The 26,454-nt window shown below is 36.8% G+C and overlaps 1 protein-coding gene across 1 annotated transcript in view; it reads right to left on the bottom strand.

Moving 5' to 3' along the window:
* The window catches only part of LOC150088220 (uncharacterized), a 115,508-nt gene extending 90,523 nt beyond the window's left edge, over positions 1-24,985 (bottom strand). The window contains exons 1-2 of the mRNA XM_090370072.1: positions 18,790-24,985; positions 721-851 (exon numbers count right to left, since the gene is read on the bottom strand). Of these exons, the coding sequence (XP_090226198.1) occupies positions 721-851; positions 18,790-24,985 (6,327 nt within the window). The remainder of the gene's footprint in view (positions 1-720; positions 852-18,789) is intronic.
* Between the last annotated feature and the right edge of the window lie 1,469 nt (positions 24,986-26,454).

Here is a 26,454-nt window from a genome sequence, read left to right as displayed (position 1 = left end):
CGGAAATGGGTAGTTTGAATAAATTTAAAGGTATGAACAAATTATTAGAAGGAATGGGCAAATGAAAATAAACTAAACACTTTCTTAAAATGAAATAAAGATGTATTTTTTGTTAGTTGTTGGTGCATCAACTTCTCTGGCCATAGTGCACCTTTCAAAGTTTTTGCATTTTACTCTGATCCAAGCCAGAGGCAGGATTCGAACCCACGATCTTTGGGTTGCCAGGCAGGACTTTACCCACCTGGCTAATCCAAATAAAGATATAAATGCTTTGTTATTTCATTATCTCCCTAATGTTTGACATGCAGTTTGGTTTGTAAAATGATAGCCAAAATTCAGGAGATTGTTAATTAGCTGATTTTGAGTAAAGCAGCTAAGTATTTATTTTCATTAGTGTTGTTTTTTATTATTTTAAAAAATTCATATTTTTAATTCCAAGAGGAGGTACAAAGCAGAGAAAGCATGCCAGAAATTTGCTGGGATGTTTCCCCTGCCAGATATTTCTCTTAGGCTAACCCTGCTTAAAAACCATGCAAAGCTATGGCATTTATGCACTTGAATTTAGTTGTCATTAGTGGCATTTTATTTTCTTTCTTAAAGTGGCCAATTTTTGCATCTCATCCCGATATTGGATTCACTAATAAGTAAAATTTCAAGACAATCTTTCCATACATTTATAAAAATTTATCGCTTCAGTATTGAGATATATATAACACCTACCTCTGCATATTCAGTTACATATAAATGAGGCATTGAAGCTGCTCCAAACTTTGATTCTTCAGATCCTGCTGATATTTTATACCTTTGTTTGCGCCTTCCCAAAGAGGATGATTTATAGGATGAATTTTCTTCTGAAAACAAAATCAAAATCTTCCTTGATTTTAGGTGAATTCAATTAAAAAAGTAAAAAAAATAAATAAAAACTGACCAACTAAACTGAGGTTATTTAATACTATAATATTAACTTACATTAAAATATTTATGTATAATGACATACTTTTTTTTTAACTACAAGTATTAATGACACTATATACCATTTACAAGGTGGTAACAAAGTAACTTAAACATAAAAAGGTAAAAAATAATGTAAAGTATGTCAAAATATCTAAATATTTTAATGTAAACATATTAATCTACATACAAGGAAGAATAATAATCAAGTTTTATTGCAGAACTTAAATTTAAATGTCATGCTTCTGATTCAAACAATAAAGTTATGAAGAGCAAAAAGAATGCTAATCTAGGGATATACTTATCTCTACTTGCATGACCCTTTTTAGTTTTGCAACATCTTTTGGGATCTTCTCTGCAGATACCCTGTGAATAGACTTTTAGATAACCATACAAGCAGTAATCTATGAGTTTCATATATGGACTATGAAGTGGCCACTTTCTCTCAAAAGCTCTACCAATGCTTATTCCACCAAAATGCTTTCTTAATGATGCAGCAACTCTTCAATGATTGTGCAGGGTGTGCTTCCATCCTGTAGAGAGTTTACTTGGTCCAACACTATTTTTTTTCTTTCTTTCTTTCTTTCTCTCTCTCTCTCTCTCTCTCTCTCTCTCTCTCTCTCTCTCTCTCAAATACAGAATAACATTTTCAAATATCTCTGTCCATAAACAAATACAATAATGAAGCGTCCATTAACAATTTCTTCAAAAATATATGGCTCAATTATGAAAGGACATGCAACTGCACTATACCATTAGATTCTCATTATGTAATGGTTTGTCAGTAACTGCACATGAGTTTTCTTCAGCCACACAAAACACAGCAACATGAAGATAAGAGTGGAATTTTTGGATGTGGAGCACACACGGTAAGAATATACCTAAATAAGAATACCTGATGTAACAAGGCCTTGACGATGTCTCACCCCCACACATACACATTACCTGTTTACAGCTGTAAATGGGTAATATGTATGTGGAAGGGTGGGAACCATGTAAAGTTTACCCTTGATAGGTAAATAATATTGGACCTCACCATGATGCCCATTATAAAATCAAAAGACATGGCAACTTATCAACTGTGCAGTACTACATTCAGCATGAATATAGAATACTACATACAACATGATTAATTACAGATTTGTTAGCTTAATGTCTATTCCAGGGAAAATAACAGAATCACTAGTTAAAGAAGTAATGTAGGACCATTTGGACGGCATGCAATTATACTGCAATCACAGCATGGATTTGTCAAGGGGCAGTCTGACCAATCTGATAGGTTACTATGATGCAGTGACCAAGGAACTGGATGCAAAAAAATAATTTTGACATCACATACTTGGATTTCAGAAAGGCTTTTGAAACTGTTGCACATAAAAGACTGCTGTATAAACTGGATCAATGTAGCATTAAGGGAAAATTACTGCTATGGAAAAAGGAATGGTAAGCGAAAGAAACAGACAGTGGTTATCAATGCCACTCTCTTCATAGACTAATGTTATTAGTGGAATTCCCCAGAGTTCAGCGCTGGGTCCACCGTTGTTTTCAATATTTATCAACAGTGGGACCAACTGATGACGTTACCAACAGCAAATTCTAAATGGGAAGCATTCGAGGAAGTAATCTTGGAAGCTATTAAGCTTTTTGTCCAAACTAAGAAATACTGTTCAAGGGTTAAGCCTAAATGGATGTCATATGAACTAATGAGACTCGTGGCAGAGAAGAAAAATGCATGGGATGCATAAAAATCATCAGGGGACACAGCAGCCTATGGTAGATATAAACTGGTGTGTAATCAAGTTACAAAGGAGTCTAGACAGGCAAAGGCAGATTATGAGAAATCTTTGGCAAAGGATGCAAAGGAAAAACAGGAAAGAGTTCTTTACTTATATAATTTCTAGAAGGAAGGGGATGAATCAGATTGGTCCACTTGATATCGCTGGTTCGACTGTTGAGACCCTGCTCAGGTAGCTGACAAACTGAATGAGTATTTTGCACCCACATTCACATATAAGGAGTTATTCAGGGAGGAGAAAACGAGATGTTTATAAAACTCTGGCAAGGAGCTAAATGGTTGGTTGGTTTGGATTTTATTGGCACATTAGCAACTAAGGCTATAATGCACCACCAGAGAACTAAATGATTTTGTAATAACTGAGAGAAAGTGTAGGAGAAATTGTTAAACATATGAAAGGCACCTGGGGTGGATGGTATCTATTCAGTTATATTAAAGGAGGCAGCAAAAGGAGTAAGCAAACCCTTAGCCATAATTATGAGAGTTTCCTTGCACTCAGAGGAAGTCCCCATGGACTGGAGATGTTCAAATGTGACCCCAATTCACAAAGGGAAATCAAAGTGTGACACAAGTACCTACAGACCTGTTAGTTTAATTTCTGTTCCGGGGAAATTAATGGAGTCACTGGTTAAAGAAGCACTACAGGATCATCTACACAAGACTGCAACTATAGTTCAAACAGAGCATGGATTTGTTAAGGAGACGTCTTATTTGACCAATTTGATTGAATACTACAATGAGGTCACAAAGGAACTGGATGCAAAAAAATAATTCTGATATCATATACTTGGATTTCAAGAAGTCTTTTGATACTGTTGCACATAGAAAACTACTGCACAAGTTGGAGCAGTATGGCATTAAAAGCAAGTTGCTGCTATGGATAAAGGGATGGTTCAGTGGGAAAAGACAGAGAGTGGTAATCGACAGACACTTCTCTTTGTGAACTAATGTTAATAGTGGTGTCCACCAGGGGTCCATGTTGGGCCCCATTGTTGTTTTCTGTATTTCTCAATGATATTGATGAAGTTTTATCAGGCTTAATGTCCAAGTTTGCAGATGATATGAAGGTTGGCAGGGTTGTTAATGACACTATAGACAGTATGCTACTGTAACATCATCTAGAAAAGTTGAGCAGATGGGCTGAGAGGTGGCAACTGAAGTTTAACATTGACAAATGTAAAGTACTGCATATGGGTAGCAGTAATCCCAGAGTAATGTATCATCTGTGTGGTACTACACTCAGGGTGGTAGAGAATGAAAAAGACCTGGGGGTAATTGTGCAGTCAGATATGAAGTTTTCTGTGCAGTGTAGACAGTCTGCAAGACTAGCTCATGGTGTCTTGTCAATAATATACAGGAATATTTCTAGCAGGGATAAGGAGATGATTATCCCCTTGTATAAGGCAATGGTCAGGCCACACCTTGAGTACTGTATACAGTTCTGAAGTTCTCATTTTAGGAAGGATGTAGAGCTGCTCGAACGAGTACGGAGAAGGGCAACCAGATTGTTGAATGAAACAAAGGGTTGCTCTTACAAACAAAGACTTAAATTCTGCAAATTGCAGTCTGTAGACTAGCCACCTGTGTGGTGATCTGATTGAAGTGTATAAGGCCTTGAATGGTTTCAGCAAGCTCAATGCTGATGGGATTCTTCCACTTGCCCACCTGAGGGGACATAAATTCTAATTCAGGAAAGATAGTTGTAGAATTGATGTGCAGAAATTTGATTTTAGCCAGCAGGTGGTTGCTTGCTGGAACAAACTTCCATCTGTCATTGTAGAAGTTGAAAGCTTAAATAAATTCAAGGCAGAACTAGACAAACATTTGGAGTTAATGGAGGGGTGAATTGGGATGGTTTTTTTTTTTTTTTTAGCTGATGCTATTCAGGGTGGTCTGTAATTCACGGTACAACTGGCAAGAGGCTGATTCTTCATGAAAAAATAAGTTGAAGTTGCAGAATAAAAATTTTTCCATATGAGACTTTGTTTTTGAGAAAATCGACTTTAAATATTAGTTGAATACATGTGCACTTGACTAAGACACCATGAGCGGATCTCGATACCAACCACTATTTACTCTTCTGTTTGTATACAATGTCACAACTTGGCATGTTTATGATACAATGTCATCATTTGTTATCATCAGTCTTAGTATATTACTTATCAGTATTCACTATCAGTTTCTATGAACCCATCAATATGGCAAGACATGCTCCTTGCATTAGGAGCATGTGCTGGAAACACTTCTACTGCAGGAAATTATTACAGAGAGATATCCCAATTGTAGTCATCCAGACAGGTGAGTAATTCAAAGAGTAGAGCAACCTTCAAAGAGTAATTCAAAAAGTAGAGTATAGTAATTCAAAGAGTAGAGCTGTCCAACTGTGGCTCGTTCCATTCTCTGCATCAGAATTACAGACATTGTCGGCAACTGCCTAATCATACAGAAGAAGAAATTATGATGGATGTCAATAACAATCCTCATGTTAGTACGAGAGATCATCCTTCTCTGCATAACATTAGCAGGTCGACAATTATTCGTGTACCACGTGAGAATAGGATGCATCTGTTTCATGTCCAGATATTGCAAGGACTAAGAGCTCATGATTTTGTTCTATGAATGGCTTTCTGCCATTGGTTACTTATGCATCCACAATTTTTATCACGAATTTTATGGACTGATGAGTCCAAATTTATATCACGCGGAATTTTCAACGTACAGCATTGGTGGGCATTTGAAAATCCTCACGTTATTGTTGAAATGCATTTTCAAGAAAGGTGGAGCATGAACGTCTGGGTTGGTATAATCGGTAATGAAATCATGGGACCTTATTTCCTTCCAGATAATTTAAGGGGTACATCATACTTACACTTCTTATGCAACATACCCAGACTATTAGAAAATGTTTCTCTGGATACTAGAAGAATCAGGAGCATATTCATGGGTGGGCAGAGGGGACATATGCCCCCCCCACCAACAATTTGACATTTAAAAAAAACGAATGCAGTCGGTATTCTAAAAAAAACTGAAAAGCCTGGTCATCATGATCCCCTCCCTCCCTTATGATGATACCTGGATCTGGCCACCATGTCCCCCCTGACAATGATACCTGGATATGCCACTGAGAAGAACTATGATTTTCCAGCATGATGAAGAAGTGAGGAACTTTTTAAATGAGTGATACAAACGTTGGGTCAGTCGTGGCGGAACAATTGCTTGGCCACCACGATCGCTGGATTTGGCATCTTTAGAATTTTACTTATGGGGTCGTATCAAAGCAATCGTGTATTCCAAAGACATCATAAATCTTGTACAATTGAAGGAAAGGATTGTACTGGCATTCAAAACATTAAAAAACTCGAAACACACTGAAAGGCTTCAAGATAATCTACTGAGAAGAGCCCAGCTTTGTATGCAACAGAATAGGCAACATTTCCAACAATTCTGAAACTAATAAAAGGAAATTATCAAGAGGAAATATTGTGTCTCATTTTAATTTACATATCCTATGTTAAAGTACACACTGGACACTGTAAACAGAAGAGTAAATAGTGGTCGGTATTGAGATCCGCTCGACGGGGTCTTAGTCAAGTGCATGTGTATTCAACTAATATTTAAAGTCAATTTTTTTCAAAAACGAAGCCTGGTATAAAAAAAATTTTATTCTGCAATTTCGACTTATTTTTTCATGAAGAATCGGCCTCTTGCCGTTTGTACTACGAATTATGAACCATACTGTATAAGCTTGCTTTCTCGCATCATATATGCCTCTACTAATGCTAATATTGTAAAGGTATATCATTACAGGCTTAATGTCTCAGTTTGCAGATGATATAAAAGTTGGCATGGTGGTTAACGACAGTTATCAGGGTGAGCTACTGCAACAAGGTCTAGGAAAATTAGGCCAATGTGCCGAGAAATGGCAGTTGAAGTTTAACACTGACAAATGCAAAGTACTGCATTTGTCATTGTTAAATTTACTCTGGATAGCAGTAAACCCAGAGTAACTTATCAACTGTATGGTACCACACTCAGGGTAGTGGAGAATAAAAAAGACCTGGGGATAATTGTGCAGTCAGACATGAAATTCTCTCAGCAGTGCAGACATAATGCCAGGACAGCTCATGGGTTTTGTCAATGATATACAGAAACTTTGCCAGCAGGGATAAGAAGGTGTTATCCCTTTGTATAAGGCCATGGTTAGGCCACATCTTGTGTACTGTATACAGGTCTGCAGGCCCCATTTTAGGAAGGATGGGGATCTGCTGGAACAAGAGCAGAGAAGGCAGCCAGATTGTTGAAGGGTGCTCTTACATAGAAATGCTTCAGTTGTGCAAATTGCAGTGTCTTGAGACCAGACACCTGCAGGGAGATCTGATTGAGGTGTTTAAAGCCTTTAATGGACTGAGTAAGCTGAACGTTAATGGTATTCTTCCACTTACTGAGACTACACATGAAGGGGACATAAATTCAAGTTAAGGAAAGATGATTGAAAGATAGATGTTTAGAAGTTTGCCTTCATCCAGTGGCTGGTTGATTGTTGGAACAGGCTTCAATCTGTTGTTGCGGAACTGGATGGGTCGAATAAATTCAAAGAAGAACTAGACGAATTCTTGGAGGGTATGGATGGGTCAACTGTTTTTTTTTTTTTTTTTTTGGCTGATGCTATATAAGCTTGCTTTCTTGCAGCATATGGCATTGCATCACTCATGATGGAAAAGATGAGAGTTGCTGGAGCTTTGCTCTGGAGACTAAACATAGGTTTAACCACTTCAAGCCTGCAATAATCAAAGTGATGGTGTTGCATCAGATGAGTCATCTACCATCTAGTTTGCTTGGTGACACAGAGAGGCAACAGTTCTCTGTATGAATGCAACACAACCTTTTTTTTTTTTTTTTTTTTTTTTTTACAGAAATTTATTTTTGGCATAAATTATATAAAAATTGCTACTTTACATTAATAAAATTAGCTACTTGTATTAAAAAGAGATTTTCTGCAATTGTTATCTAATTGCTAATTAACTAAAGAGATTGGGGATTCAGAGCCCATGGCTGATTTGGTATGGTTGTGAAAGATCACATGGGAACTTTTGGCACTCTGGAAAGGCCCAGAACATAGTTTTATAAATAATTACATTACTGTTTGTAATGTAATCAGTTTAATCTTATACAAGGAATAATTGTATAAAAGTGATCCATATATACTCAGATGTTCATAATAATAAATACTGAAAATGTCCATTATCTTCTTGTATACAGGAATCTATCCATTTGATCATGTTGAGCACCACCCAACAAAGTGAAATTTTTTCTATGGCCATTCCTAATGAAATTTTTGGATGTGATATATACACAGCAAAAATATATCCAGCCACTTAACAAAACAGGGCTTTAACAGTACTTTTGCATACACACCACCCATTTTACAATACCCAAGGTTTTCTGCAATTTTTATCTGATTTCTAAGTAACTAGAAGTTTGTACAGCAATAATTTTATATATAGAATAATTGCATATAAGTAATACATATATAATCACAGTGATGTTTATAACAAATGTTGAAAATGTCCATCATCTTATATATGGGAATTTGTTCATTTCATCATGTTAAGTACCATTCAACAAAGTTTCATTTGATCAACAACAAAATGAAATTTTCAATGGCTATTCTTAATTTCTCTGAAATGGCACTCATCCCTTCTGATATCTACGCAGAAAAAATCCAAGAGTAAGTAAGGTCTGAATATCTTTGAAGAAAAAAGTTCTGCTGAAATTAGTTGTTCTCCAAGAAAATAACACAGCAATGTCATACTTGTGCTAGTAATACAACAAGTGACCCCATCTTGTTGAAATGATGATTTGCATTCGTCCTTCTCCAGCAAAACAATAAACTATACTGTATTATGATGGCCTGATGAGTTTCTCCATGAATGTCTTTAAAGAAAAAGGAACCAGCAATTCTTCAACATGATTTTCTGCCCTACACCCTGATTTTCAATAAATGCAATAAACTTTGAGTATCGGTTTTCTGTACAGGTAATACCCAATTTTTGTACCCCCAACCTAATTGTTATAATGTGATTTATATATCAAAAAATTAAGAAGTAAAAACTTTTATCTAAAAATATCTGGCAGACAGCCATAGCCAAGTAGCAATAGGTTGGGGAGATGCCACTGAGTTAGGTGTATACACTTGTTATGTGCAGCTTCACTATCACTAACTTTTGCTTTCTTTTGAATTTGTGCAAAGGAAGGTTGTATCTTGTTCTATCATGAAATTATTTTAAATATAAAGTCACAACATTAAAGCATTACCAATGGCCAGAAGAGACAAAGCATATGTGATGAATGGAAAAATTTCCACATAAAAAAGTGAATTCATAATATTATTGAACCTGGAATAAAGTCTCCTCACTTTATATGAAGATTATCTGGCAGCAACTCTGCCCAGACTTCCCTGGCTTTGAAGATAAGCTACCCATTGAAACTGAAGATATTAGCCACATGGCAACTGCAAGGGAGTTGGTAGCGATAGCACAGAGGAGTGGCTAAACTCACACGGTAAGCCTCTCACCAATGATGAATTGTAAGAGTTAGATCTCTAAGTTGTTCTTGAGAAAACCCAATAATGTGGACCTACTCCCTTGAAGGTTTTGAATCAAGTCAAAACCCTCAGTTATTAGCATTAGCATATGATGCAAGAATGTAGCATTAGCCAAAAAAAAAAAAAAAAAAAAAAAATGCTCCCATTTTATCTCTCTGTTCATTCCAAATACCTGTCCAGCTCAGCCTTAAATTTATTTAGGCTATCAACTTCCACAACAAAGGATGGAAGTCTGTTCCATCAACTAACTACCCACTGACTAAAGGCAAACTTCCGCATATCTATCCTACATCTATCTTTCCTCAATTTGAATTTATGCCCTCTCAGGTGATTATTCTGAGCAAGAGGAAGAATCCCATCAGCATTGAGCATGCTCAAGCCATTCAAGGCTTTATACATCTCAATCAGATGACCTCACAGGTGCCTAGTCTTCAGACACTGTAATTTGCAAAACTTAAGCCTTAGTTCATAAGAGCAACCCTTTGTTCCATTCACTAATCTTGTTGCCCTTCTCTGTACTCATTCCAATATCTCTACATCCTTCTTAAAATGAAGCCTCCAGACCTGTATACAGTACTCAAGGTGTGGCCTGACCATTGCCTTATACAAGAGGATAATCACCTCCTAATCCCTGCTAGAAAAATTCCCGCACATCATTGACAAGACACTATGAGCTACTCTTGCAGACCATCTGCACTGCTCAGAAAACTTCATATCTGCCTATACAATTACCCCCAGGTCCTTTTCATTCTCTACCACTGTCAGTGTAGTACCACAGAGTTGATATGTCACTTTGGGGTTACTACTTCCCATATGTAGTACTTTACATTTGTCAAACTTTATTTGCTCAACCCATCTGCTCAACCTTTCCAGATTCTGTTGCAGCAGCTTACTGCCATTAGTGTCCTTAACAACCCTGCTAACCTTCATATTGTCTGCAATCTTGAACATTAAGCTTGCTGTACCATCATCAATATCATTTATAAATACAGAAAACAACAATGGACCCAACACTGAACCCTGAGGAACTCCACTAATAACATTAGTCCACGATGAGCAGTGTCCATTGATTACCACTCTCTGTCTTCTCCCCCTCAACCACCCCTTTATCCATAGCAGCAATTTGCCTCCAATGTCACACTGCTCCAATTTGTTCAGCAGTCTTACATGCAACAATACCAAAAGCCTTTCTAAGATCCAAATATATGATATCAAAGTTATTCCCTGCATCCAGTTCCTTTGTAACCACATCGCAGTATCCAATCAAATTGGTCAGGCAAGACTTTCCCTTAACAAAACCATGCTGTGTCTGAGCTATAACTGAAGTCTTGTCTAAATGATCTTGCAGTAAATTATTGAAGAGGAACTTTCACTGTAGAATATTATTATGCTACTCCAATGAATTCATGCACAATTTGCACATGAATTCATTGGAAGATTATAATAATGACTTTTCAAAAGAGACTTATTGCAACTATAGACAAATTCTGTGTAATAAGCAAAAAAGCCAAGTAGTTCACCTTGGAATTCGCTTTTTAATAAAAGGTTCACAGAACTCCATAAGTATTATATATTTCTAAGGTACATATGTACATAACCCCGGGGGCTCACATCTGGTGAGTATGGGCTTGGCACACCCAGGGCCCTGAGCTGGATATCATCATTCTTCTCTTTCTTGGTGATTCCCTTCTACTTTTGACTCTCTCTCTCTCTCTCTCTCTCTCTCTCTCTCTCTCTCTCTCTCTCTCTCTCTCTCTCTCTCTGTCTCAGGGTTACTCGGGAACTTTTTTTTTTTTTTTTTCCTGGTGCAGCATAAGCCTCAGGCTTCCTTGCATCATATGGATAATAATAATAATAATAATAATAATACTTTAAAAAATGTGTAAGCAATATATAAAGTTTTTTGTTGTGCTGTTTTTGCCATTTTATTGTTTCTTTAATAGTAAATATAAACAAAATATGGTGGTAATATATTTTTATTTTAAACTTCACAAAGAAAAAAATAATTTAAAAATGCTTTTTGCTTAATGCAAAGTCACCAGAAAAGCATCCCCCACATTAAGTGGGAATTGCTTGTATACAGGGCTTTTTTTTTTTTTTTTTGTAAAATATAAATTTCCAGAACAGTAAGAAAGTTCCCCTAGGAAAGAGTGGGTTTCTGTGGTCCTCCCCTAGGAAAGTTTTTTGGAAAATCATGGTGCCAAATGAGTCAAATTATGATTTTTTTTTTTTTTTTTTTTTCAGAGCTCCCAAGAAAAAAATTATTTAATCATTTTAGCTGCTTGTTACTTTTGCGACTCACCCTGCATTCCCACATCTTTGTTATAGTGTCTTTAATAAAGTCACATTTTCCTTTATTTGATACTTCGACAATATTGCACTTGAACAATAATCAGTACTTGTTCTAGCTCCCCAGTGATGCTTTTAAATAACGGAGTCATAAGTGCTAATTTGACATTTAAAATTACAGAAGTATAGTAAATTGACAAAACTAATTTAATAGATATTTATTTATTATTCAAAACATTTTTATAAAGATTTCCACAGTAAAAGCATGTTATCATCATGTTTCTTGTTGCAATTTCTTTTTTTACTGTTTATGTCTATGGTTGATTGACATCCCTGAATAAGCCATGTTTTTAAATATATTGGCATTAAAAAGTCATAGGAGGCACTACCATTCTCATAAACATATACTAACAGAGTAGCCATCAAATATGATTTTTGTGAACACCGAGTTCCAAATGATGCACTGCAATCGTAGAAAAGGGGAACCTAGCCTGGTTTGACAAGAATGGACATCCTGGGATGATTCACCAAGGCTAGCAGGATCACCTGTAAAAGGTCAACTGTGATAAAGCCATGCCCCCACCCTCACAAAATGAGGAACAAGATTTGGGATGGTTGAGGTACTGGTATATTGCTTAATTAGCTCATGCACCTGCTTCAAAGTGCATTTATTGCTTGCTGGGCAATTTCCATACACTTTAGCCTTATTGTGGATGGGTGGAGCTGAAACAAAAACTGACTAATAATCAAATTCCTTCTTCTGGGACCCTGACAAAGAGGTTAATGACAGTTTGTATACCCCTAATAAGGCTAGATTTAGAGGCATGTCAAGTAAGTAGTAATAGTAATGGAAAATTATGTAAAAGTAATGGAAAATTATGTAAAAGTAATGGAAAATTATGCAAGAAAGCATCAGTTAAAAAAAAAAAAAGAAAAAATCATGCATCTGTACCTTCCAAGAATTTGTCTAGTTCTCCCTTCTTGAATTTATTCAATCCATCCACTTCCACAACAGATGGAAGCCTGTTCCAACAATCAACTAACTGCTGGCTGAAGACATACTTCTGCACATCTATCCAGCAACCATCCTTCCTCAACTTGAATTTATGCCCCTTAATATGTGTAGTTTCAGCAAGTGGAAAAATACCATTAACATTCAGCTTACTCAATCCGTTCAAGGCTTTAAATACCTCAATCAGATCTCCCCACAGGTGCCTGGTCTCGAAATCCTGGGCTTCAGTTCTGCAAATTGAGATGCCGCAATTTTCAGAACTAAAGTCTTTCTAGGTAAGGGCACACTTTTGTTCCCTTCACCAATTTTGTTGCAATTCTCTGCACCTATTTGAGCAGATCTACATCCTTCCTAAAGTGAGGTCTCCAGACCTGTATCCAGTAATCAAGATGTGGCCTAACCATGACCTTATACAAAGAGATAATACTTCCTTATCCTTCCTTATGATATACAGAAACTTTGTATATCATAAGGAACTTTGCATCATTGGCAAAACAAGATGAGGTTGTGCTGGCAGCATATTTGCATTTCTCAGAGAATTTCATGTCTGACTGCACAAACCTCCAGATCATTTTCAGTTCTCCACTACTCTGAGTGTAGTATCACATAGCTGATAAGTTACTCTGGGGTTACTGCTACCCATGTGCAATACCTTGCATTTGTTAATAGTAAACTTCAATTGCCATTTCTCAGCCCATCTGCCTACTTTTTCTAGATCTTGTTGCAGCAGCATACCTTCATTATTGTCATTAACCATCCTGCCAAACTTTATATCATCTGCAAACTTAGACATCAAGCCGAATATACCTTCATCAATATCATTAATAAATACAGAAAACAACAATGGGTCCAATACCGAACCCTGTGGGACTCCACTGATAACGATAGTCCTCGCTCACATCTGGTGAGTATGGGGTTGGCAAACCAGGGTCCTGAGCTGGATATCATCATTCTTCTCTTTCTTGCTGATTCCCTTCTACTCTCTCTCTCTCTCTCTCTCTCTCTCTCTCTCTCTCTCTCTCTCTCTCTCTCTCTCTCTCTCTCTCAGGGTAATGCAGTAATTTTTTTTTGGCTGGTGCAGCATAAGCCTCAGGCTTCCTTGCACCATACGGCTAATAATAATAATAAGAGCAGCATGCACTGATAACCACTCTCTCTGCCTTCTCCCACTCAACCATCACTTTATTTATAGCATTAACTTTCCCTTAATGTCACACTACTCTAATTTGTAAAGCAGTTTTTATGTGCAATAGTATCAAGGACTTTCCTGAAATCCAAGTATATGACATCAAAATTATTTTTTTGCATCCATTTCCTTTGTCGCATCATAGTATCCAATCAAATTGGTCAGACAAGATCTCCCCTTATCAAACACATGCTGTGACTGAAGTATAACTGCACTCCCGTCAAGATGGTTCTGCATAACTTCTTTAACCAGTAACTCCATTATTTTCCCTGAACTTAAGTTAAGCTAACAGGTCTGTAATTACTTGTATCACCCTTCAATCTCCCTTTGTGGACTGGGGTATACATTCCCACATCTCCAGTCCACAGGGCCTTCCCCTGAATCCAAAGATGCTCTCATAAGAAATATTGTTCAAGGTTTAGGCCTAAATGGTTGTCAAACAAATTAATGAGACTCGTGGCAGAGAAGAAAAATGCATGGGATGCATATTAATTATCAGACGAGACAGAAGCCTATGGCAGATATAAGCTAGTCTGTAATCAAGTCACAAAGGAGGTTAGGCAGGCGAAGGCAGATTATGAGAAATTTTTGGCAAAGGATGCTAAGAAAAACAGCAAGGATTTCTTTACTTATATAAATTCTATAAGGAAGGGGATGAATCAGATTGGTCCACTTGATATCAATGGTTCGACTGTTGATGATCCGCTCAGATAGCAAACAAACTGAATGAGTATTTTGAATCTACATTCACATGTGAGGAGTTATTAAGGATTGAAAATGCCAGAGGGGTTTCAAATTGTAGCAGGGTGCTTAATGTTTTTGTAATAACTGAGAGCAAAATGGAGGAGAAATTGTTGAAGTTAAACATAAGAAAGGCACCTGTGATGGATGGGATCTATCCAATTATATTAAAGGAGGCGTCAAAGGAAGTAAGCAAACCCTTAGCCATAATTATGAGAGAATCCTTTGACTCAGGGGAGGTCCCCCGTGGACTGGAGATGTGCAAATGTATCCCCAATTCACAAAGGGGGATCGAAGGGTGACACAAGTAATTACAGACCAGTTAGTTTAACTTCTGTTCCCGGTAAAATAATGGAGTCACTGGTTAAAGATGCATTGCAGGATCATCTAGACAAGACTGCAGCAATAATTCAGACACAGCATGGGTTTGTTAAGGGAAAGTCTTGTCTGACAAATTTGATTGGATATTATGATGTGGTTACAAAGGAACTAGATGCAAAAAATTATTTTGATATCATATACTTGGATTTCAGGAAAGCTTCTGACACTGTTGCACATGGAAGACTACTGTACAAATTGGAGCAGAATGGTATTAAGGTTAAGTTACTACAATGGATAAAAGGATGGTTGAGCGGGAGAAGACAGAGGGTGGTAATCAATGGTCGCTGCTCTTTGTGGACTAATGTTATTAGTGGAGTCCCACAGGGTTCAGTGTTGGGTCCACTGTTGTTTTGTATATTTATCAATGACATTGATGAATATATATCAGGCTTAGTGTCGAAGTTTGCAGATGATACAAAGATTGGCAGGGTTGGTAATGACAGTGTGCTATTGCAACAGGATCTAGAAAATTTGGGAAGATGGGTTGAGAAGTGGCAACTGAAGTTTAACATTGACAAATGCAAAGTACTGCATATGGGTAGATGTAACCCCAGAGGAATGTACAAACTGTGTGGTACTACACTTAGGGTGGTAGAAAATGAAAAAGACCTGGGAGTAATTGTGCAGTAAGATATGAAGTTTTCCAAGTAATGCAGACAGGCTGCCAGAGCAGGTCTTGGGGTTTTGTCAAAAATATACAGGAATTTTGGTAACAGGGAAAAGGAGGTGATTGTCCCTCTGTATAAAGCAATGGTCAGGCCACGCCTTGAGTACTGCATACAGGTCTGGAGGCCTCATTTTAGGAAGGATGTAGATTTGCTTGAGCATGTACAGAGAAGGGCAAGATTGGTGAGGGGAATTCTCTTACCAAGAGAGGCTTAAGTTCTGCAAATTGCAGCGGCTGGAGACTTGGCACCTGCGAGTTGATCTGATTGAGGTGTATAAGGTCTTGAATGGGTTGAGCACGCTGAATTCTGATGGGATTCTTCCACTTGTTCGGATTACGAACCTAAGGGGGCATAAATTCAAATTGAGGAAAGATAGCTGTAGAATAGATGTACGGAAATTTGCCTTTAGCCAGCGGGTGGTTAATTGCTTGAATAAACTTCCATCTGTCATTGTGGAAGTTGAGAGGTTAAATAAATTTAAGGAGGAACTGGACAAACATTTAGAGGGAATGGTTGTGTGAATTTTTTTTTTTTTTTTGGCTGATGCTACATAAACTCTTATGCTTGCTTTCTTGCATCACACGTCATGATTACTATTACTATAATTACGGCTAAAGATCTGCTTACCTGCTTTGCTGCCTCCCTTAATATAACTAGACAGCATCCACCAGAGTGCCTTTTTTATGTTTAACTTCAACAATTTCTCTTCCACCTTCCTCTCAGTTATCACAAAATCATTTAACTCCCTGTTAGAATTTGATAAACGTTTGGCATCCTCCTCCGTGAATGTAGATACAAAATACAGTATCTATTCAACCTATCAGTAAGCTTATGATATACAGAAACAGGATTTCCCTAATGTTTTTTTACGCTATGTCCTATCTGTAACCTTAACAGGATCAATTGGTAAACTATTAACATTAAGTGGACTGATGTGATTTAGCCCTTCCTTCTACTGTTAACATAAGAAAAGAAGTCTTTGCTGCTTTTCTTGGTATTCTTTGCCAGTGACTTCTTGTAATACCTTGGCTTGCCTAACTTCCTTTGTGACTTGATTTCAGACTAGTTTAAATCTACTATAGGCTTCTGTATCACCTGATAATTTATATGCATCCCATGCATTTTTTTCTCTGTCACATGTCTTAATAATTCATCTGACTTCCATTTAGTTCTAAGCCTTGAACTGCATTTCTTAATTGGTATGAAAAGCCTAGTAGCTTCTGTGATTATTCCTCATTTAGAATTTGTTGTTGGTAACATCATCAGTTGGTCCCACTGCACAGAATTAAAAGCTGTCTGAGACCGCTGTAGTCTCCTTTAATAGTGTAAAAACCCTTCCCCTTACTTTTGATGGTAGTTGCATCTTTAAGTAAATTCCACATCAATAAATCACTTCCACTTAGTGGTTTTTTTATCTGCAGATTCTTAATGCATGAAGAATCGCTGCTGATAATCAGATCAAGAATGCTGCTCTCTCCTTGTTGCCTCAATACCATGCTTTTGTAGAAAACGGTCATCCAATAAACGAAAGTCTTGCTAGTGTGCTAATGACCAATCTGCAAGCTCCAGTGAACATCTGGAAATTTAAAATCTCCATTATAAGACATTCTGATTTAGTGGCCCATTCTATTCTCTGTAAAGCTGTTTGTTGTACTCGTCACAGTCATTCAGCCTATTACACTACTACTCTACTCTTCTAATACATTCAAATAGAGAAAAACCAAATGGGGAAAATTGCATACTTCAACCCACCACCGGTAGGTGTGAAGAATTGTTACTCCTCTTAAGCACTTCTCTTCCATGTTTGTGGGATTACTTAGACCCCACATGCATGCAATTTCAAAAATCAGCAAGAAATAATTGAAGAGCTGTTCACTTTTTTGATGCTACCTTTATTTTCAAACTTTTCTGAAAACAGCTATGAAAAATTCATTTTTTATATTAAAAACCAATTTTTAATTAATTTTTGAAATTGAAACTCCCTTTAGACCTGTTGGCGAGCAGATGCTTCAACGAAATTGTGCCATTGGACACCAACCTGTCAATAACATGAGTACGGCTGCATCAAATGTGAGGCATGTGTCAACAGTTTGATTATAGGTGATTGTAACGTTGAATTGTAACTGGCTTTGTAACATTGAATGTTACCAAGCCAGTTACTGATTGTAGGAAAGCACACATCAATAAAGCCGGCTTGATGTCAATAACTGTATGTGACATATGGCATTCTTCGTGTGCATATAATTAGGTTCAACTTAAAGCCTGAATATTTCATTATTGTGCAATAATTAACAGATATCTTGAATTTTAGTGAAGAAATAAAAGAAAACAGCTATTAAGCATTTCAACTATGTGAAATGTAGATGTAGCACATGAATTGCTGAAATATTGTTTGCAGTCTCATCGACCCTGTGCAACAGGTTCAGGGTTAAGAATTATTATTATAATTATCAGAATAATTATTATAACTGCAATATTTGGTTCTTAATTTTTGTTTGATGAATATCAATCATAATGCCCAAAACTTATATCAAAATAATGGACACAGTACCTTTGTGCATAATTTTTACTTAGCTAATGTTCAATAAAGTGACAACAGTATTCCATTTTATGTGGCAATTTTCATGATTGGGAAACAATTTTCAATTCTTCCTGTCAGTAAATCTATAACAGAGAGCTGTTATAGAATGCATCATCAGACATTATCCATTAGTCCTAATTAAATAAGATGGTTACAAAGCTCATTGACAAATATACACTCAATACTATGTAACAAAAAAATGTATTCAGATCCCTCCTTCAGTATTATAAATTGTAATTCCATATCAATTTCATTTGGACAAACAATTCTAAAGAAAATTTGTTCTGTTATTCGACATTTCAAATAACTGATTTTATATCAGCGAGCGAATAAAAGCACTGGGAGAATAACGGACAAAACTGAGGAAGCAGAAGCAGCAACTGAATCTTGTCCTCTGGCAGCAACTGAATCTTGTCCTCTGGCAGCAACAGAAGACAACTCTAGCCAATCTTTTGTTGTTGAAGGAAAGCAACAGCAAATTTTCCAATTCTTAAGAATTTTGCATCTATAAGTATGATTAAAATATAAAAAAATATCTCAAATATATACTAAAATAAAAAATTAATCTAATATGTACTTACCTTTGAGTGCAGCAAATCTTTTGAATACACCAGATGGTGAGAATAATGATGAAAATGGCTTCAAACGAGATGGTGAAGATGTTGGCTGCAATAAGGATTTAGACTGTCCAGATGTAGTTGTGTTTAATCTTGGTATATCTGAAGTTGACACATTGTAAGGAATGTTGCCTGAACTTAAGGAGACATTTTTAAACAAAGCTGGAGACTGGCTGGTGTCTGAATAGTGTCTTTCTCCTATTTCTGGAAGCACTTTAATAGAACTTGATAGTTTTTGTGGTGTGGAAGATGACACTAATGTATGACTAGGTGAAGAGTCACCAAAACTTAAAATACTGTCCTCTGATGACTTAAGTGAATAATAGCCTGTATCTCGGTAGATCTTATTAGTCTCAGGTGGATCTAGTTCATCAATACTGCTCATTGACTTTGCACCCAAAACTGGTTCTTGTTTTACATGATTAGACTGAAAAAGGCCATTTTTAGTAAAAGCTGCTTCTTTATTTTGCAGAACAGCAGGCAGAGAAAGAGATTTTGTTGCCATTTCTTTTTGGTCTTTAGTAGAATTTTCAAGTGTCTGTTTTCTGGAATGATCTGCTTCATGGGAATTATCAAAGTCTAATGCATTATTTAAATGCATATTCATATCAGGTGAATTTAACAGAGTACTAGTTTTGTTAGGATCAGAAATGTCAGTGTTGGCTGATGAATGAAATTCATTACACTTCTCTAGCTGGGAAATGTTTTTAGGAATAGATGCACTAATTGAAAAGAACGTCGATGAAGAATCTTTATAATGTTCTGTACATTCAAAATTTTCTTCATCAAGTCTACTAGTAGTTCTACAGCTATCATTATATTCAATGGAAGGAATTTTGCTCATGTTACATGATACATCTCCACTGTGCACAATGGTTTTAATATGCTCTCTTTGATTTTTTGAGAATTCGCTTTCTTTTAATGAGTCCTCTTTTTGTTTGTAAGCAGTTGCTACTTCATTCATTTCACTTGGATCTGTGGGAGAGAATTTTGTATCAAGTGACAATTTTGTGCCATCAGATTCACACAGAATACTCATAGAAGTTTCACTTTCAATATCTGTTGTCAACAAATTATCCGAATTTTCTAATGATATCCCTTCATCTCCACTTGAAAAATTGCCATCTAGTGCCTTTTCATCTATCTTTTTTTCTCCTTGTTTTTTATCTTCTAAATCTACATTGCTGAGTGCTTCTAAGTCTCTTACTGTTTGACTAAAAATACCGTTAATATCCAGAGCAGTACTATTTTCTAATCCTAAAGCTTTTTTATCATCATCAGACATCTGTACCTTTAATTCACTTGACTTTGGAAAACAACTTAAATTGTGCTTTCTTTCTCTAATGGGTGAATTATTTCTGCTTGCTGAAACTGTATGCATTAAAGCAACTATCTGATCCCTTATGTAAATTTTTACACGTGAGAAATCATCACAACCTTCAATTAGTTCTTGACATATTTTCATAGAATCTTTGGCTGTGCCATCTGCTGCTTTTTTCAGGGAGAGCATTAACTGTTGGCAGATGTAAACCGTCTCCTCTGAAACAGTGGAATCTGAATTATCACTGCAACCAGAACCAGATGACCCACGACGGCATGCAGAATGAAGCATAGCAGCTAAGGCCTCTCCAGAACCAACAATTCCTGCTTTGTTAGCTTCATGGGAATTATCATCTTCATCTGTGGTTGTATATTCAGCTGATTCAAGGGTATCACTCCCATAATCACTGTTGTTACTACCTAATGTGCTACTTCCACAACTACTACCACTGTTTTCACTTGCTGTAACTGAAAGAGGTGAGACACTCTGCATGAGCCTTTCTATTTCAGTTTCTAGAGTTTTCCAAGCAGAAATATATTCTTTTTCAACTTCACTATTCAAATGAGATTCACTACTATTTTCTGAAAGATGAGAAATTAATTTTCCCATAAAATTCTTTCTTTCATGACTATCACTTTCCTCTGATAATGGAGATATTTTGTCATCTGTATCTTTAGAAATTTCTGGTTTAACTGCTGTATTGCTCTGCTCCTCTAAACAAGTAACTGGCAAAATGTCTTCCTTGGCTACCTTAACTTCTAATCTTACATTATTTATTTTATCTTGTAATATTTTTTTCTGACAAGGACTATTTTGAAGTGATAATGAACTTGGGACATCCACAGAAAAAATATTAATTACATTATTGTCATTTTCTTCAATGTTATCTCTTCTGATAACCTTAGATGGTATGTCATTAATGTTTTCAAAACATTCATTGTCTGAAACAGCATTCTGGTTGCCTGTTATTGGAGCCAAGGTCAAAGCTTCATTTCCTGAGTGTGCACAATCTGTGAAACTAAAATCAATGCTTTCATCTACTATTTTCTGCATATGGTTGCTATAGCCTTGATTATCAATAGCATCAGAATCTTTTAAGTGTTCATTCAAAGTGTTTTCTGGATCTACAGTTAGCACGTCAGAAGAATTGCATTCTAAACTACTTTCAGTTTTATTGCTAAAATTAGAAAATGTATCTAAGTCATAATTAATTTGTTCAGATAACTGGTTTTCATTATTTTCATTATTATTTACTTTTAAGGAATTTATTATAGCTGAACGACTAATGCTCATATAATGACTTTCATCTTCCAAATCACTCCCAAAATCATTTTCTTCATTTACTTGGTAAACAGAGTCACCTAACAAACCAGAAGTAAAATATTTTTCTAAGCGAGAGGAGGCAAGGGCTGATGGATCAATGTCATCAACACTTTCCTCATTTATCTCACTGTATACTGAACCTGATGTTTCTGATATTGTATCACTAAAAGCAGTACTGGACTCATCATCTTCACCATTATGCATATTCATCACTAAGTTTTCACCAGTAGTCCGAGTGGTACTTCCAATGGTTAGGTTAAAATATTTTTCCAACTCTGACGGAGAAGACCGATTGGTGGGAGTAACAGATCTTGAGCCTCTATCACTTTCTTCACAACTTTCTTCAATTATGGTATGTAGCATATATGGTGAATGATTGTAAAAAGATGAACTGGTCACTGAAGTTTCATAAAGAAGTTCATCTGATGATGTTGAAACATCACTTAATGCTTCCTCTTCTTTTTCCCCTAACATATATTCTTCATCACCAAACAAGTTCAAATCTGTTCCTCTATCATCCTCAGTTGGGAAATTTTCAGAAAAATAATCAATTTCTTTTGGATTGGAAGTTGATGTAAAATCCATCTCCAAATCACACTCAGCTGCTGAACCATCCTGTTCACCACAAACGACTTCAAAGGTTCTTTTGTTTTCTGGTTTCATTTTAATCGCAACCTGACTTGAATGCTTATTTTCTAAAGAAAAAGTGAAGTATCTTTCTAATGTTGATACTGCTTTCTGGCAATTTAATTCGGCGCCTGATACTGTAGAAAGCAAATCATTCTCTTTAACTTGTAATGTTCCCGAATTATGAAAACCCCTTATTTCAGCTCTGTCTGAAATTGTTAAATGATTAATATCTAAATTGGCATCCTTAGCAGTTATGCACGTTTCCAGATTCTCTTTTGTTATATCACTAACCGGAGTTGCCAAAATAAATTTCTTTTCGATGGATTCTGTAAAACAATCAACGCTTCTGTCTTGTTCAAAGTGGCCAATGAGATTCTGAAAATGCTGGTCATCGTGTGAAGTTTCACTATAATTACCATTTATCTTATTTACGAATTCACTTTTCTCTGAAAAAATGTAACTGGTTAGGTTTGCTTGCGATCCATTTTGCTTTGTTTGGTTCAGATTTTCTAACTGTCTACTATCTTCTATCTGTTCAAAATTTAAAGTCGTCGATAATTCTATATCACTTACCTGATGAGTTAAATCGACGTCACTGGGTTGGGAAGAATTATACATTCCGTTTGTAGTGCCCTCGTTCTGTATAAATATTTCCGACTTCTTTCTTGTGTCACTGTCAATCTCCAACTCCATATCGGAATCTTGCCGAAAGACATTATTCGTGTCCACTACCGCATCTCCAGGCTCAGCGACTATAGAAATAGCATTCATCGAAACGTTTCCATTTTCACCGACCGCCGCATTAATCTCCGAGGCATCTGAAGTTTCATCAGTACTAGTACAAATACCATCTAAGTTTTCAACAAGTACTTTACAATCAACATCAGCGCACAGTTGTATATCTGTAGAAATTACATTCACATCTGGTGATAAACCAACAACTGCACTTTCGGACTTCTCGATGACATCTGGATCAACGCATTTGGTCAATCTCATGGCATAGCACAAATCACCGACAAAGCTAGAAAACCCCAGTGCTGACTTTGCCAGCGGCGCAACAGGTGAGCTCCGCAACGCCCGTTCACAAGGTTTCACGTTGTCAACGGCGTTGTTGTTAGTATTACGCTGTTCGTTCGCTTTGACGAAAGCACTTTTTTCCTTTGGAGACTGCGCGTGTAGCTCTGTCCCTCGACTATTCGAAGATAACAGACCATGTAGAAGCACGTCAGGGTCAGAAAAGCCACTAATATTGAGGACGGGGTTAAAAACACGTTGATCCCCAGTCTCACTGTCAGTCCCAACTGCATTCGCTTCTCGGACTGGTGTGTCGTCACTATCGTGTACAGGTACACAGACAGCGGCTTCGCCTCCGCACTTACAGTTCCTGAGGTCAGGGTCTATGACTTTGCGCACTCTATCGCACTCCCTCGCGGAACATGTAAATTCTACACCAAAATCTGCAGAGACTTCTACATCACGACTAACAAGCACGTCATTTCCCAGAGGCTTCACCGTCAAGAGTGAAAAGCTGCTGTCGACAGTGGCCTTGCTTTCGTTCACTGCTTCAGGCCAGCTGGATTCCACACACCTATTAGGACGATCGTTTGCCACTCCCTGGGTGTTATGGTATTTACCATTTGTCGCTACATTCTTTCTCTGTCCACATCTGTTGCCTTCGTAACAGCTATTTTCCAAGACCTCTTTGTCTCTTCCTGCTCTAGCATTCTGTAAGGAAACATTTTGATCTGGAAAACTTAAACGCGTAACAGTTCCCTTATTTATTTGATAATAATTTCTTTGTTTGAAATCAGGTAATTTAATGCACATGTTAATCATATTGCCACTCTCGATTTCATACAAATGTATAATCGATCCACAAAAGCAATTCTGCTTTGAAATTTGGGCTTTATAACAGTAAGGTAGTTGACCGTAGATTTTGAATTCTTTTTCAGATACCTCTTCTGGTAATTGTCCTAAATCTTTGTCTTCTGTCTGCATACTAGGTTCGCATTTATTAGTAAATTTATCCACTTCAGGATAGGATATTATGTATATTATTTTATCTTGCTCAGCAGTGGGTCGACTATTTCCTTTGTCGGAAGATGGCTCATTATCAGTTTCCTTGTCCGAAACAAAATTTATAGCACTTAAATCAGCTGTAGTCTCAACTGACATACCACCGTATTGTACATCTATACCTAAATCATTATATGTTAAAGAGCGGACAGCGTCAGTGATTGCTGGAAAAGATGATACCTCGGAAGGCGTTAAATCACCTGATTCTAATGTCCCAGTTTCCCATTCTTGTTTTTCTTTCTTTTTTTTGGAGAGACAGTCTTCGTAAGCGGAAGTGTTACTCATATTTGTTCCAAGTATTTCATTTTCAATGTCTATCCTGCTGGATAAATGAAGAAGATTATTATCCAAACTGTTACTTTCCTCCTCCTCACCGTATTCACATTTTAAAGGCAGAACAAAAGGTACATGTTCAGTATTGTCCATATCAATCGGATTGTCTGCAATAAAAGAATCATTCGATAAAATCTGAATCATTTTTTCAGCATTTTCGGTTTTTATTTCTACTTTTGTTTGATGTGTTATGTTTTGATGGCTATCTGCATTTTGAAACAAAGAAAATACTTTATTATCCAAATTGTTGCTTTCCTCATCCTCACCGTATTCACATTTTAAAGCTAGAACACAAGGTACATGTTTAATAACTGGCCCATTATTATGGACCGGCTTGATAATATTTAACATTACTTGTTTATTAGGGTGCTGGACATCACGACCCTCAACAGCACATACGGATACGATATTTTCTTCATCTGTAGGTGAAATACTTGTGCAGTCTATAGAGCTATCGGGGGAAAGATCCCAGTCCATGTCTTTTGAATTCATGTGTCTGCCTAATTCGCACAATCTACTTGCGAAACCACAAACACAACCCATCATTCTCTCCTGAAAACTATCCGTAGAATCCGTTGTAATATCATCTACATCAGAATCTGGTAGGGACCCGGAGCTGCTGATAAATACAAGTTTGTAATCATCTCCCTCTGGCAAAAATCTTTCCCCGTCAAAACTAACCAAACTTTGGAGGTCTGTATCAGTACTTAAAGGTACCGATGACTCATTAACTATTGCTGTTGCCATATCTTCTTCTAGCTGCCATATTTTATTTTCCAGGGAGCCAGATCTCCAAATCCACACAGGAGATTGGACAACATTCTCATCAGAGCAACGACTTGGAAGAGATGCACTTCTAGATCGAAATGAAAAATTTTCATTTTCAGTGAATCTTTCCACATGAGCATTTGATGAAGCTCGAATAGAACAGTGGTCCTGCGTTTGTCGTTCTCCTTCACGCAAGGAAAATCTTGTTAAATGATGCCTACAGAAAAACGTTGGCGATCCTTGTGGAGTATTAGAGGGGCTATAAGAAAGCAATTCTTTTGCGTGCATTGGTTGTTCGCTTAAGGGATCTCTGGAAGATCTTGTTTTACCATCAACATTTCTAAGTGAAGTATCATTTGAAAAGCTAATTTTATTTGGTCGGTATGAATCAGTTTCTGAATATCGACCACCAGGGAATGATAAAGAATTTGTGATTTTCGTATCGCGATTCTCCTTCGTGGTAGGTAGCAAGAACGTCTTCGAATTTCTAATGTTTTCCGCTCCGTTTGTATTAGCCATATTGCACTGTACATGTATCATCTCAGAGTTATAAAGCTTGCCAAATTTCCTTGGATTCTTCATTTTGGATGATTCTACAGCTAATGAAACATCATTATTCTTATCAGAGCTAATCATCTTTAACTCTGTCAAATCATTAGGCGATAAAGATGAATCTATAGCAATGTGGTTAATATTTTTAATAGACGAATCAGAATGGTTGGTTAAAATCATGTTCTTTCCCAGCTTTTTTGCATAGAAATTCATTATCGACGATTTAGAAGATAATAATGCCTCCCTACCATGTACATTTTCAGAAATAAAAAGTGCAGTTTCATGATTGTCTGATTTGGGGTGCTTTTTTGGCGTAACTGGTGCAAATGACGATTCTGCGTTCCTGGTACGCCGTTGAGATATGATTTCAGATATCAATGAATCAGAAACATTGACTGCTGGATTTCGGCAGTCATTAGTTTTAAGATGTAAATTTGCATCCCCGAAGTGTAATCGAGAATGAGTATTTCTAAATGATGTTTGATTCTTAATAAAATGCGATTTGCAAGAACGAGTTAAGGATTCGTGCGAAGAATTGTTCTCCCTTTCCCGCAACACAGTGGCACAATCGTCATCGGATGTTTGCTTCCAGTCAATAACAATGCAGCATGGTTCTTCTTCATCTA

Source organism: Mastigoproctus giganteus, chromosome 3 (genome assembly GCF_048544385.1).
Source record: "Mastigoproctus giganteus isolate SK-2022 chromosome 3, ASM4854438v1, whole genome shotgun sequence".
Lineage (NCBI taxonomy): Eukaryota > Metazoa > Arthropoda > Arachnida > Uropygi > Thelyphonidae > Mastigoproctus > Mastigoproctus giganteus.
This window is presented reverse-complemented; position numbering and strand designations above follow the sequence as displayed.